Source organism: Pantherophis guttatus, chromosome 2, assembly GCF_059756535.1.
Source record: "Pantherophis guttatus breed Tessera chromosome 2, ASM5975653v1, whole genome shotgun sequence".
NCBI lineage: Eukaryota > Metazoa > Chordata > Lepidosauria > Squamata > Colubridae > Pantherophis > Pantherophis guttatus.
In genome coordinates this window covers 72,365,506-72,378,593 of record NC_142064.1, presented here as the reverse complement: position 1 = coordinate 72,378,593, position 13,088 = coordinate 72,365,506, and the positions used below count along the sequence as shown (strand labels likewise).

Below are 13,088 nucleotides of genomic sequence, written 5' to 3'. Positions count from 1 at the left end.
AAGGAGAGCTCTGGCTTGGCAATGAGGCGTCTCTTCAGGTTCTCATCCCTCACACCGCTGACCAGCCTGTCCAACAAATAGTCATCTAAGTCCACGAACTGGCAATGTCTGGCTGCTTTTCTCAATGCAGCAATATATTGACTGATGGACTCCCCCTCAGCCTGATCGCGGTGATAGAAGTGCTGCCTGCGCGCTATGCGAGACGGCGCAGGAGCATAGTGCCTTTTTAATTTGAGAATGAATTCTTCCCATGTCCCCGCATGAATGGACTGTGAAGCCATAAGGGTCATTGCAGTCTCGAACATCTCGGGGGCACAGAAACTTAAAAAATACGCCCACTTCCGTTCGCTAGACAACTCCCGATAGTCATTAGCAATTAGAAAACAATCGAATCTGGCCACAAATGCCTCCCAGGACTCCGTTGCTGGGTTGAATGGGGCGAAATTCTGTGAGGAAGCCATTTCCAACTCTCCCCCTCACTGACAATTAGTGCTTTACTCAACCCATTGCCTCACAACGATCCAGCAACTCATACTCTTACTGTTCCTGACAGATGACCACCATTGGACATCCCATCCTCGTCGCCACTGATATATTCTGAGATCACCGACAGAACTGAGGCGAGGCGTCCATAACAAGAACCTTGCGTTTATTACTTGTAACATGCATAGCAACAACTCCCGCGCTTGACAGCTCCTTTTATACCCTGAGCTGTCATTGCTTCAACCAATCAGTAATTAATACGGCAACCAGCCCGGCCACTAGAGGCCGCTATTAACAGAACCAATATGTAACAGCGTCCATAGTAAATTCCAGGAGGCTGATGTGGCTACATCAGTGGCAGGCTGATTTAAGAGCAAAATGGAGGTTGGCAACAGCCCCCTACACAGGGGGTATGCTGTTTGGCGAATATTTGGACCCACTCCTTATTGAGAACAGGGAGAAAAGAAAGGTCCTACCTTCCTCAGCAAGGAGGGTGGTCAGGCGATCCATACCTTTCTATAGGAAACAGTCCTTTTGCTATACCACTCAGGAAAGGCCTTCACAGCTGATTCTATTCACAGGGCCAGCCCCGTCAATCGGATAGACAGTCCTTTTGTGACAGGTCACGACAATTCCCACCCCAAAAGCGGCCATTTCGTGGAAATGGCAACCATCAAGTCCACAAACAAAAATGACTCAAAGGGCAATCCACCCATAGGAGGCCAATTGAGCCTCTTTGTAGACCAGTGGATAGAAACAATATCAGACAACTGGGTTCTGAATACAATAAGATTCAGTTTTTCGTTGGAGTTCCTCTCCAAGCCCCTGAACTGCTTCATGCAATGCCCTGTCTCCAACAATATTGCCAAACAAAGTCTCATGGAACAAGCTATTCATCACCTCTTGGACATCCAAGCCATAGTGGTTGTTCCAGAGGACCAGTGGAGGCAGGGATTTTATTTAATCCTTTTCGTTGTACCGAAGCATTCGGGGGGTGGGGGTGGAGGGCAATTCTGGATCTAAAAAACCTGAATGCCCACCTGGTCTATAGGAGGTTCAAGATGAGTTCCTTAGCATCCATTCTGGAAGGAATTCGTCCTGGGGATTTCCTGGCCTCAATAGATTTGATGGAGGCATACCTCCATATTCCCATTCTGCCGGCCCATCGAAGATATCTAAGATTCTGCTGTGCAGGCAGGCACCTGCAATACCGAGCCATGCCATTTGGACTGGCATCAGCAACCAGGTGCTTTACAAAGATTCTAGCCGCCATAGCAGCTCACCTGAGATTAATGCCGGTGAGGCTACAAGTTTACCTGGACGACATACCGGTTCAGGCCTCTCTCTCCAGGGCGAAGAAGGATCTAAACATAACAATTCAGACCTTACAGGACCATGGTTTCCTGGTCAAATACGAGAAGAGTCATTTGACTCCCTTCACCATGATAACTCATCTAGGAGCCATTATAGACACCAGACTGGGAGAGGTATTCCTCTCACAAGAAAGGCAGGACAATATAAGGAATCTGATAAAGTCAAATCCAGCAGAACCCCAGGGTTCCCTTAGCCACCTTGTCCAAACTGTTAGGCAAGATGATGTCATGCATGTAGATAGTCTCTTGAGCCCGGTTACATGCGGGAAATCTTCAGTGGTTCCTACTACCATTTCAAAGGGTGAACACCTTGCATTCCCTGACCAAGGTCAGGGTCCCCTGACAGGTGTCAGGAGATCCCTCTGCTAGTGAATCTCATCAGCCCTCGACAAAGGGAGCGTCTTTAGAGAGCCGAAGCAATTTACGCTCACATCGGATGCCAGCCTTTTCGGTTGGGGGGCTCATCTCAACTCCCAGGTAGCACAGGGGTGCTGATCATCACAAGACCTCTCCAACAACATCAAATGGTTAGAGTTGAAAGTGATACCTCTAGCCCAACGATTTCAACAATTGCTGCAAGGGCATCATGTCCTAATATTAACTGACAATGTAGCAGCGAAAGCGCACGTCAACCATCAGGGGCGAACCTACTCCAGACGCCTCATGAAGGAATCTACAGCTGGGGAAGTGGGCGGAGCAGAACATCCTCTCCGTCAAGGCAAAGCACATTGCCGGGACCTCGAAATCTCAAGCAGACTACCTGAGCAAGACTACGGTGGACAACGCCGAATGGAGCCTCCACCCAGACATCTTTCAGGACATCTGCAACTGGTTCGGAAATCCGATAGTGGACCTGTTTGCCTCTCACCTAAACACTCAACTTCCTTGTTACTTCACGAGGTTTCCAACCCAGGGATTGAAGGGGTCCAACGCTCTCCGCTGTGCCTGGCCTCCTGGTCTTCTCTATGCTTTTCCACCTCTTCCCCTGATACCGGGGATAATCCGGAAGGTCATCTCGGAGGGCACAGAGATTATTTTGCAACCTTGGTTTGCGGACTTAATCAGCCTGTCTAGAGACCCTGGAGAATTCCCCCAGAGAGGATCTCTCTCAGACAGGGGGTCCTAATACATCCGGAGCCTCAATGGCTCCAACTGACTGCCTGGCACTTGAAGGGGCCCTCCTGAGGAAGGATAATTACTCCAACAAGGTCATTTGGACTATCCTGGTGGCCAGAAAGCAGTCCACTATCAGGATTTGCAACGTCACCTGGGTGGCATTTACCAGATAGTGCACCAAATGCCATATTGAACCTGTCTTAGCTTCTATTCCACAGGTGCTTGATTTCCTGCAGGAGGGCCTGGACAAGGGGTTGGCTCACAGCACTATTCAAAGACACGTCACAGCTCTCTCTACTGTTTTGTCAGATACCGAAAGGGAGCCTCTAGTGCACCACCCCGTCATTCACAGGTTTCCAGGTGGTGCAAGTAATATGCAGCCTCCGACCATTCATCGATATCCCACCTGGGATTTGCCTAGGGTGCTGCGGGCTCTGACTGAGACACCCTTTGAGCCCCTTCGGACAATGAGCCTCAGATATTTGACTCTTAAAGTTGCATTCCTAGTAGCTGTAACATCAGCTAGGCACATCTCTGAGATGGCATCTTCCATCCAGATAAGGTGATCCTGAGGCCCGACCCCTCCTTCATCCCCAAGGTTAATGCCTGGTTCCACAGGGCCCAGGAGGTCATCCTACCAAACTTCTATCCAAGGCCATCCCATGCCTTGGAGAGGAGGTGGCATACCTTGGCTGTAAGGAGGGCCCTCAGGATCTATATTGAGAGGACGGCATCCACCAGGAGATCTGAGGCTCTCTTTGTTGGGCGCCAAGGTGTCTTCCATTGGACCATTGGTTGTTGGATACGGGGCGTGTATCGCCACGGCTTATCAGATGCAAACTCTGCCTGTACCCAGGATCATCATGGCACACTCCATAAGAAATGCAGCCACCACCGTTACCTGGGCTATGCAAGCCTCCCTTGAGGAGATTTGCAGGGTGGATACCTGAACTACTCATTCATCTTTCATCAGGCATTATAAATTGGATGTCTTCGCATCTATGGAGGCTTCCTTTGGCAGGAAAATCCTACAACAGGTGCACTTGGCCTTGGGGGCTCCAGGTCCAACGGCTACCCGACCTTAGGACTGCCAGGCTTTGGTATGTCCCATTCCTGGACTATTCTGCAGCTACACTGGAGAAGGGGCGTTGGTCCTACCTGAACACCTATTCTCAGTGGTTGCGGAATAGTTCAGCCCTACCCTTATCCTCGTGAGGCCTGGAGCCGGCCTTCTCTAATTTGTGGCGGAGCTTCTCTTTCAGATGTGACTTTGCCGAAACTGGGCCTGAGAGAGGGAGGCAAGGATACATGGCCGAAAAACTGACTCAGTCTCTAGGCAGATCCGACTGTAGCAACCCATTTCTGGACTATTCCTCTGGGTCCTCAATACGGTGAGGCTCGGCCTCAGCTTAGACTTTCTCTCCACTCCCTCGAACCACTTTATTTGTTGCCCTGTCCTGAGGAACAACGAAACGGAGGGCCTCATGGAGACCGCCATCCAGCATCTGCTGGAGATTCAAGCCATTGAGGCAGTCCCGGAGAACCAAAAAGGACGGGGGTTTTGTTCTGAAGTCTTCGGGAGGGGGGGAGGGTGGAGAGCAATTCTGTATCTAAAAAAATTGAATTTGTATCTGGTCTACAAAAGGTTCAAAATGAACTCCCTCTCATCCATCCTCAAGGGGGTTCAGGAGGGTGACTTTCTGGCGTCTATCAACCTTACAGAGGCTTACCTCCATGTGCCAATCCTCCCAGCACATCGTATCTACGCTTCTACTACAAAAAGACCCACTACCAATACATGGCATTGCCCTTCAGCCTAGTGTCAGCACCCTGAGCCTTCACCAAGGTTCTGGCGGCTTACCACCAGTCGATACCAATTCACCTACAATGCTACTTAGATGACATCCTTGTGCAAGCATCCTCCTTTAACAAGGTGACAGAGGCACTGCAAACTATGACCACAGTTTTACAAGATCACGGCTTCTCCGTCAACTTCCCAAAGAGTCATCTGGTTTCAGCCACGAGGCTCTTGCATCTGGGGACGGAAATTGACACCAGGCTGGGACAGGTCTTCCTATCCCAGGACCACAAGGACAACTTGATTTCCCTGACTCGGCAGGTAAGATCAGAACGCATGGTTCCAATTGCCCTGCTAGCTTGACTATTGGGGATGTTTGTGTCATGCATTTCAATAGTGCCCTGGGCGAGGCTGCACGCCAGGACCTTTCACTGGTTCTTGTTCCCATATCAACGGACAGGCAGCAGCAACTCACACACCAGGGTATGAGTTCCCTGGACATGTTGCAATCCCTCAACTGGTGGATGTCCCCAGTTTGGACAAGGGCTGTGTCTTCAAAGAACTCAGCTGCATCATTACATTGGATGCCAGCCTCTTTGGCTGGGGGGCCCATCTTCAGACACACATGGCTCAGGGCCGTTAGACTCCAGCGGACCTGACCCACAACATAAATTGGCTGGAGCTTCGGACAACACACCTAGCCCTTCGCCAATTCAGGGACATGATCCAGGGACAACACGTCCTAATTCTCACCGACGTGATGGCCAAGGCTCACATAAACCGTCAAGGAAGCACCCACTCCCGGGGTTTCATGATGGAAGCAGAGTGCTTGGGGAGGTGGGCGGAGAAGCACTTGCTCTCCCTCAGAGCGGAGCACATCACAGGGACAGCAAACACACAGGCAGACTGCCTCAACAGGTCCACAATATACAATACGGAATGGAGGTTGCGTCCCAATCTCTTCCAAGAACTGACCGAGAGGTTTAGTCAACCAGTGGTAGACCTGTTCACCTACCCACTGAACGCTCAATTATGATATTTCACCAGGTTTCCAATGCCGAGGACAGAGGGGACCAACGCCCTCCACAGCCCTTGGCCCAGGGGACTGCTTTATGCATTTCCACCGCTTTCCCTCATTCCGGGGATCATCCGGAAGATATTACTGGAGCGGGCAGAGGTCCTACTCATGGCCCCCCACTGGCCCAGATGCCCATGGTTCACGGACCTGGTAGGACTTTCAATTTCTCTGCCCTCGAGGATCCCTCAGGAGAGGATCTACCTCAGCCAGGGGGTCTTGAACCATCCAGAGCCACAGTGGCTCCACTTGACCGTTTGGCACTTGAGAGGAGGCTCCTGAGGAGGGACAAGTTCTCCTTCAGGGTCATTCAGACTATTCAGGCTTCACGAAGACCATCTAGGAATTGCATTTATGATTCAACATGGACAGCCTTTATCAACTGGTGTACGGTCAGGAACACTGAACTCACCTCAGCATCGGTGTCCCAAGTCCTGAACCTTTTAAAGGACGGTCTGGACAGGGGCCTGTCACACAACACCATCCATTAACAGATAGCAGCAGTCTACAGTATTAAGGTGTGGGAAAAGAACATCCGACTCATCACCCAGTCCTTCAGAGATTTCTCAAGGGGGTGGTAAACTTCAGACCACCGGAGATCCATAGGTACTCCACTTGGGACTTGTCTAAAGTACTCCAGGCCCTGACATCAGCACCCTTTGAGCCCTTACGGACTATGAGCTTATTCTTTCTGACCTTTAAGGTCACATTTTTGGTGGCTATCACCTCAGCCAGACGCATTTCGGAATTGGCAGCTTTTTCAGTCTGACAGGATTTATGTGTATTCCATCCTAACAGGGTGGTCCTCTGGATGGATCCCTCCTTCATTCCCAAGGTGAACTCCTGGTTCCATAGGCCCCAGGAGGTCATTTTGCCGGACTTCTGCCCAGGGCCTACCCATGCCCTGGAAAGGAAATAGCATACCTTGGATGGAAGAGGGCCCTCCGGATTTGCCTCAAGAGGACATCTCCTAATAGGAGGACGGAGGCACTATTTGTGTCGTTCCATCCCTCCTCGAGAGGTACCAAGGTGACCCCTTCGACCATAGGCCGTTGGCTGCAGGCTTGTATAGCGACAGCCTACCAAGTTCAGGCCTTACCAATTCCCAGGGGGATCACGACCCATTCTACATGCAGTGCAGCTACCACCGCAGCATGGGCAACGCAGGCGTCCATTGAGGATATCTGCAGAGCCACCACTTGGGCCTCCCCTTCACCTTTCACATGTCATTGTAAGGTGAAATTTATGCCTCTGCAGAGGCGTCCTTTGGTCAGAGGGTGTTACAAAGAGTACATATGGGATGCCGAGGATTCCGGCCAAGCGGTTACCCACCCGTAGATTGGTCAGCTTTGTTAAGTCCCATTCTTGGACATTCCTGGGAACTTTCAGAAGAATGGGCATTTGTCCTACCTGACCACCCCTTCTTTGAGTTATCCCAGGAATGTCCAAGCCCCACCCTAGCAACCGCTTGGTCTGTGGTCCAAGAACTACTGCTTACCTTTGTTGAGCTTGTCTTCACAGCTACATCATCGCCAAAACTGGGGCAGAGAGGAAGAGGACAGGGGCATGGCCCAAAAGAAATTGACAGCTCGGTCTCAACAGGAACAGATTAATTAACCCATTCTTGAACACTCCTGGGTCTACTCCGAGAAGGGGCGTGTCAGGTAGGACCAACGCCCATTCTATTATCTTAAAATAAACTTAATCTAACAAAAAGTATTTTCTGTAAAATGGACAGAAAATAGGCAACAAAAACTGTAAGGTGTGTGTATAAGATGTGATATAATGTAATATGATATAATGCAATGCAATGCAATAATGTAAAATATTCTGGTTGTAGACACAGGATTTTTGTAGGTGCTTTAGTTTGTAAGTAAATCCAGTAATTTTTTCCATCTCCCTTTGGTATTACCCATGGTAAAGTATTTATATGGATTTTATCTGCTTTCTTGAATAAAAAGAAATAAGATTTTCATGTTTACTCAGCTCAAATACACACTATAAAAATTAATAAACACTGGCAAAATAAGTTTCCTGTAATAATCCCAAATCTTAAAGAGTATCTCAATTTTTCTTTGGTACCTTTCAATATTTTAAGTAAGTGTTGATTTCACTACATTAATAACTTCCACAAGAAACATACCCGCCGTCATTCTAATTACAATACTGAATATGGCTTCATGTCTCACACAGCCAACTGAACTTTTAAAAGGAAAAAAACCCAAAGTAAATACTATATCCAAACTTTTCCCCAAATCATGTCACTCTTTAAAAAATAATATATCGATCAGACATATTTCACAACTTTTAAAATACTATTTCCTTTGAACTCAAAATGTGAACCTGTTTTAAGGATCCCATTTTCTTATCTTATATCAACCACATACTCAATGGCATCCTCATAATAATATCAGCAGCACTTACTCATCATACTTGATATGATAAATAATATCTTCAGTATCCATATAATCTGTATAAGATGTGGAAGGTGTATTGTCCAAATTATTTGTATTTTCTCTAGAATGATCTTGGCTCAAGTTTCCATTAGTCCTTTTGTAATTACTGCCACTCTTTCCTTGAGCTTTTCCATTTTTATGTCCTTTTGTTGCTCGAGTTACATTTTCTATATGAGCTTCGAACCAGGATCCAATAGTGACATCTCGGGCATCCACCAATTCATTTATCTAAAAATAAATTTGACATTTAGTGAATGTTATGCTGTAGAAACAAACAACTAATGTGATGATGTTGAGCTTCTGTGCTAACTATATTTACACTTATACTAACTTAATTCTAGTTTGGCATTTTTGTCTCTACACTCTTATACTGCCTATATTGAAAGTTGTAAAAACAGAATTCATAAAATAGGATAGTCCTTTGTTCTGCCCTACTGGAATTCCCCCAACATATGAAGCAGATCTGAAGTTGTGAAAGAAATGTGTGAGAATAAAGAAATGTCGGTGGATGCCATTTTAGCAGCAAACTATTGCCATTTGGTATAAATCTGATTGTCAGAAAACAGTTTTCAAATAGAAGTTGCACAGAAACTATATATTTAATGAAAATAGAATTATTGGGCTATATGTAATATTCTTCCATATTATTATTAACACCAATGATTTAATATATCTGCAATTTTTTAATACATGTATGTCCAATTTGTGGGCCACATGAAGCCCTGGATAGGTAGTAATGCGTCCCCACAAGATTATAAACTTTTAATATTATGCTATTTTTATAACTAATATTATTAGTTATATTTTATAGGCAGCCCAAGACAATTCCTCTTCATTTAATGCGGTTCAGGCAAGCCAGACAGTTGGACACCCATGTTTTATTTGTTGCCTCTATTTTAACTGGATGTTTCTATTTACTGTTTTCCTAATATTCATATTTTCTGTAGAATTAATCTGTCATCATATAATTAAATAATTGAATCAAGAATACTTTCTTTCCCTCTTGCTATGTACCATATTATAATGCAAAATACACTTAATATTTCATATATAATCTAAATGTTGACTTATTAATCTTAATAAAGTATACTCTTTTAAATAACAAGGGTTGTGTAAAACAACACAGCCTTACTGTTCAACAGGGGTGGGTTCTAATTTTTTTTACTACCGGTTCTGTGGGCGTGGCTTATTTTGTGGGCATGGCTTGATGGTCATGTGACGATTATTTAGGATTTAGCAGAGGTACTGGTCTACCAGGCTTTTAACTGCTTGCAGAACTGTACCAATCTACCCATTTATTTTTGCAGGCACTGGTCTACCCATTTATTTTTGCAGGCACTGATCTACTCATGTATTTTTGCAGGCACTGATCTAACCATTTTTGCAGGCACTGATTTACTCATGTATTTTTGCAGGCACTGGTCTATTCATGTATTTTTGCAGGCACTGGTCTACCCATTTATTTTCTTTTAACACTGATCAGCTGTAGGGTGGCCCTTTGAAGCCCAGCGGCAAGAGTTTAAACAGTTTTTTTCCCTCTAGTCATCAGCTGGGACTCAGGAGGCAGCAATAGATAGGGGTGGGGCCAAATAAAAGGTAAGAATAACGCAGGGGGTTGGGAGGGGCAGAACCGGTTCAGTGACGTCATATTGTCATCACTACCAGCTCGGCGGAACCGGGCGGAACTCACCACTGCTGTGCACCCAAAATCATGAACTCAATCATCACTACTGCACCAGTCTTTAACAACAAACTCCCCTCATGTAGTAAATTTTCACTATTTTTTTAATTTTAGTCTCCTACATTTTGCTGGAAAATGCATTTAATATCTTTCAAAAATATGCTCCTAAACCTATCCTAATTAAAGTCACATTACAAATTAATGTCATGCAAGCAGATTGCCATGAAAATAGTCAATTAATTTCCTTGGCTTTCTCCATACCCCAGATTACCCAACCTCTGCAGCACATCTAGGAAATCTACAGAATCAGAAAGAAATTGGTTCTTAGTAACACATTCCACTGATTAATTAACATAGTTGTACACAGGTCTGTTTATATAGACACCAAATGACATCCATATACAATGTATTTTAAAATAGATAAAATACAGTTTAAAATATAGTATCATAAACCAACAATCTAAAGTACAGGTTTCCAAGATAAATTTTCAGGGATAGTGAAAGCAATCAACTAATATACACTATTTATCTGTGCTTAAAATTTGTTTCAAGTAACTTGAAAACAGAATAGAGACAAAACATGTTTATATTAGTGTAATAAATTCTTTCATAACAAAGCCATGCAATTTAATGTTTTCCCTAAATCTTTCCAGGGGCTAGAATTGTGTTGTTATTTAATGTGCAATAGTCCAAGAGGGTTGTACAACAAAGACAGTTTTTCCTCTGCTGTAGCCGTCAGGCATGCTCCTACAGATGTTCCTAGCAACTTAGCATCCTGATTAACTTTACACATGATGACTAAGAATCCCACTAGACATTCACATTTTAGATCAGATGGGCACAAACTATCGAGAGGAAAGGCCACATTGATAAATTAAAATTTCTTGTAGGTTACAAGGAAGTATTTGGAGTCCTGATCAGCTGTTTTGTAGCTAGCAGTAATGAAACCATAGGAGGTGATGGCAGCAGTGAGGCCTGGAAGTATTCAGAAGCATGTCTTTCATGATAATGGCTATAAATTTACTACTTTTTATAAAATATTGGTGAACCTCATGCAACAATGTAGCTATGTACTGAAACTACTTCAATTTCAAAAAGACATCTTTAATGGTAACCAAGATAAAAATATAGTCTTGTAAATTCCCAGGCAGATATGCAGTGCATAAATTGTCAGTGTGCTTGAAATAACTCCTTCAAAGCCCCCCCCCCCCCAGGATATGCCCTGTATTGCTTCTTCTCAAATAAACTGAAATCCTTCTCCCCTACCACCTTCCCAGGTTCATTCACATTTATTGTACATACCAAGAGATATGTTGCAATTTGAAGTCAGAAAGTCACTGAGAAGCTGTCATAGGACTATATTAAGTACCATGCCAAAATTTCAGTCTCTGTACTTACGTACAGAATAGCACACACAGATACAGCAGCCATTTCTTTTTATGTGCACACACTCTCCTCTTGGTTTTGGTTTGTGTGTGTGTGTGTGTACACATACATATATATACACACATACAAATTTTCCAGGAGGAGAAAGAAAAGTTATCTTTCTTTCTACATGCAATGAGCTTAAAATCATTGTCCCTCTGCTGCCAGCTGCAAAAAAAAAGAATGTAATGAATTTGGTAGGAAAGAAAGAAAAGACACAGGGAAAAAATGCTTAAATCTACTGTATTTCATCATTTATAACAAGAATATAGTGGTTTAACTAACTTTGTAGGGGGAAAGGGGAAGTGATAGTCTCCTGTAGATTAACTAAAAAGTAAACTGGGACTATTTGGAAGTGATGATCACAAGGCTTGAAGCAGTAGGCCACTTACATGGATTCCATGATCACATTTTAAAAAGGTGAGCGCAGAAAAGGTATGTCAAGTGCTGCCACCTTCTGAGATGATACTTCTATATAAAGTTTTGCCTTGAAAAAAGAATGGAAACAAGGAGGGGTGGTTTCGTATATAAACATATCAGGGGTGGGTTCTAAAAAATTTTATTACTGGTTCTGTGGGCGTGGCTTATTTTGTGGGCGTGGCTTGATGGTCATATGACAATTATTTAGGATTTAGCAGAGGTACTGGTCTACCAGGTTTTTAACTGCTTGCAGAGTTGTAACGATCTACCCATTTATTTTTTCAAGCACTGATTTACTCCTGTATTTTTGCAGGCACTGGTCTACCCATTTATTTTTGCAGGCACTGATCTACTCATTTGTTTTCTTTTAACACTGATCAGCTGCAGGGCGGCCCTTTGAAGCCCTTTGAACGGAGATATCCCAGAAATGAAATCTACATGCACACGCACCTACACAAACCCAGAGTTCTCACATCTGTAAATTTTCATTTCAGAAAGCTGTTCTGTGTTAAAAAAATATAGATGTTGCACATATTTATATGTAATATAAAATTTGTCTGTCCAATTTATAAATAACCTGTAATCCAGGGTGGATTTGATTTAAATCAAGTCGATTTAAATCACGATTTAAATCACTAGTAAAAAGGCTTGATTTAATTCAACTCGATTTAAATCATAATTTGTAAAGAGCAACTGTCATCTCTGTCCCACAGAGACTCCTCCTCTGACCCGCTGTTGACTCACCAACGGTCCCAATATTGCAGTATTTCCCAGTAAATGAAATCTAGTACAATCATAAACCAATAATTATAAATAAGGACTAATATTCCCATTACCCAATCTAAATGTTACATTTCTAAAGGCAAACATAATTCTACAAATGTCATGAAAGTAGACAGATAGCGTCCATTTTTATGATCCTCTATTAGGGAAAATCACTTTCAGAACTACTTAAAGGCAACATAAGATCTGATAGTCCTCTATACGAGGAAAGAGATACAAGGCTGAAAGTTGATGAAAGGAAGGAATGGATTAAAGAAAAATCACCCATGCACAAGGACAAGCATATAACTGAAAAAAAGGGAATAACCAGCTATAAAACCAATAGGTTCAAAAGAACAACAACACAAGGATGGTGTGTGTGTGTGTGTGTGTGTGTGTGTGTGTGTGCGCGCGCGTGAAAATACATTCAGAAAAATAGTAGGAGCCGAATTTATATATGAATTTGAACCTAACAAAAATACCGGGACACATTTAGTAC

The 13,088-nt window shown here is 44.0% G+C and overlaps 1 protein-coding gene across 2 annotated transcripts in view; it reads right to left on the bottom strand.

Annotated features, from left to right (window-relative positions):
* UHRF2 (ubiquitin like with PHD and ring finger domains 2) overlaps window positions 1–13,088 on the bottom strand; it is an 86,449-nt gene that overhangs the window by 50,432 nt on the left and 22,929 nt on the right. For both annotated transcript variants that reach the window (XM_034410363.3, XM_034410364.3), the window contains exon 3: window positions 8,270–8,529. In XM_034410363.3, coding sequence (XP_034266254.1) covers window positions 8,270–8,529 — 260 coding nt within the window. The remainder of the gene's footprint in view (window positions 1–8,269; window positions 8,530–13,088) is intronic.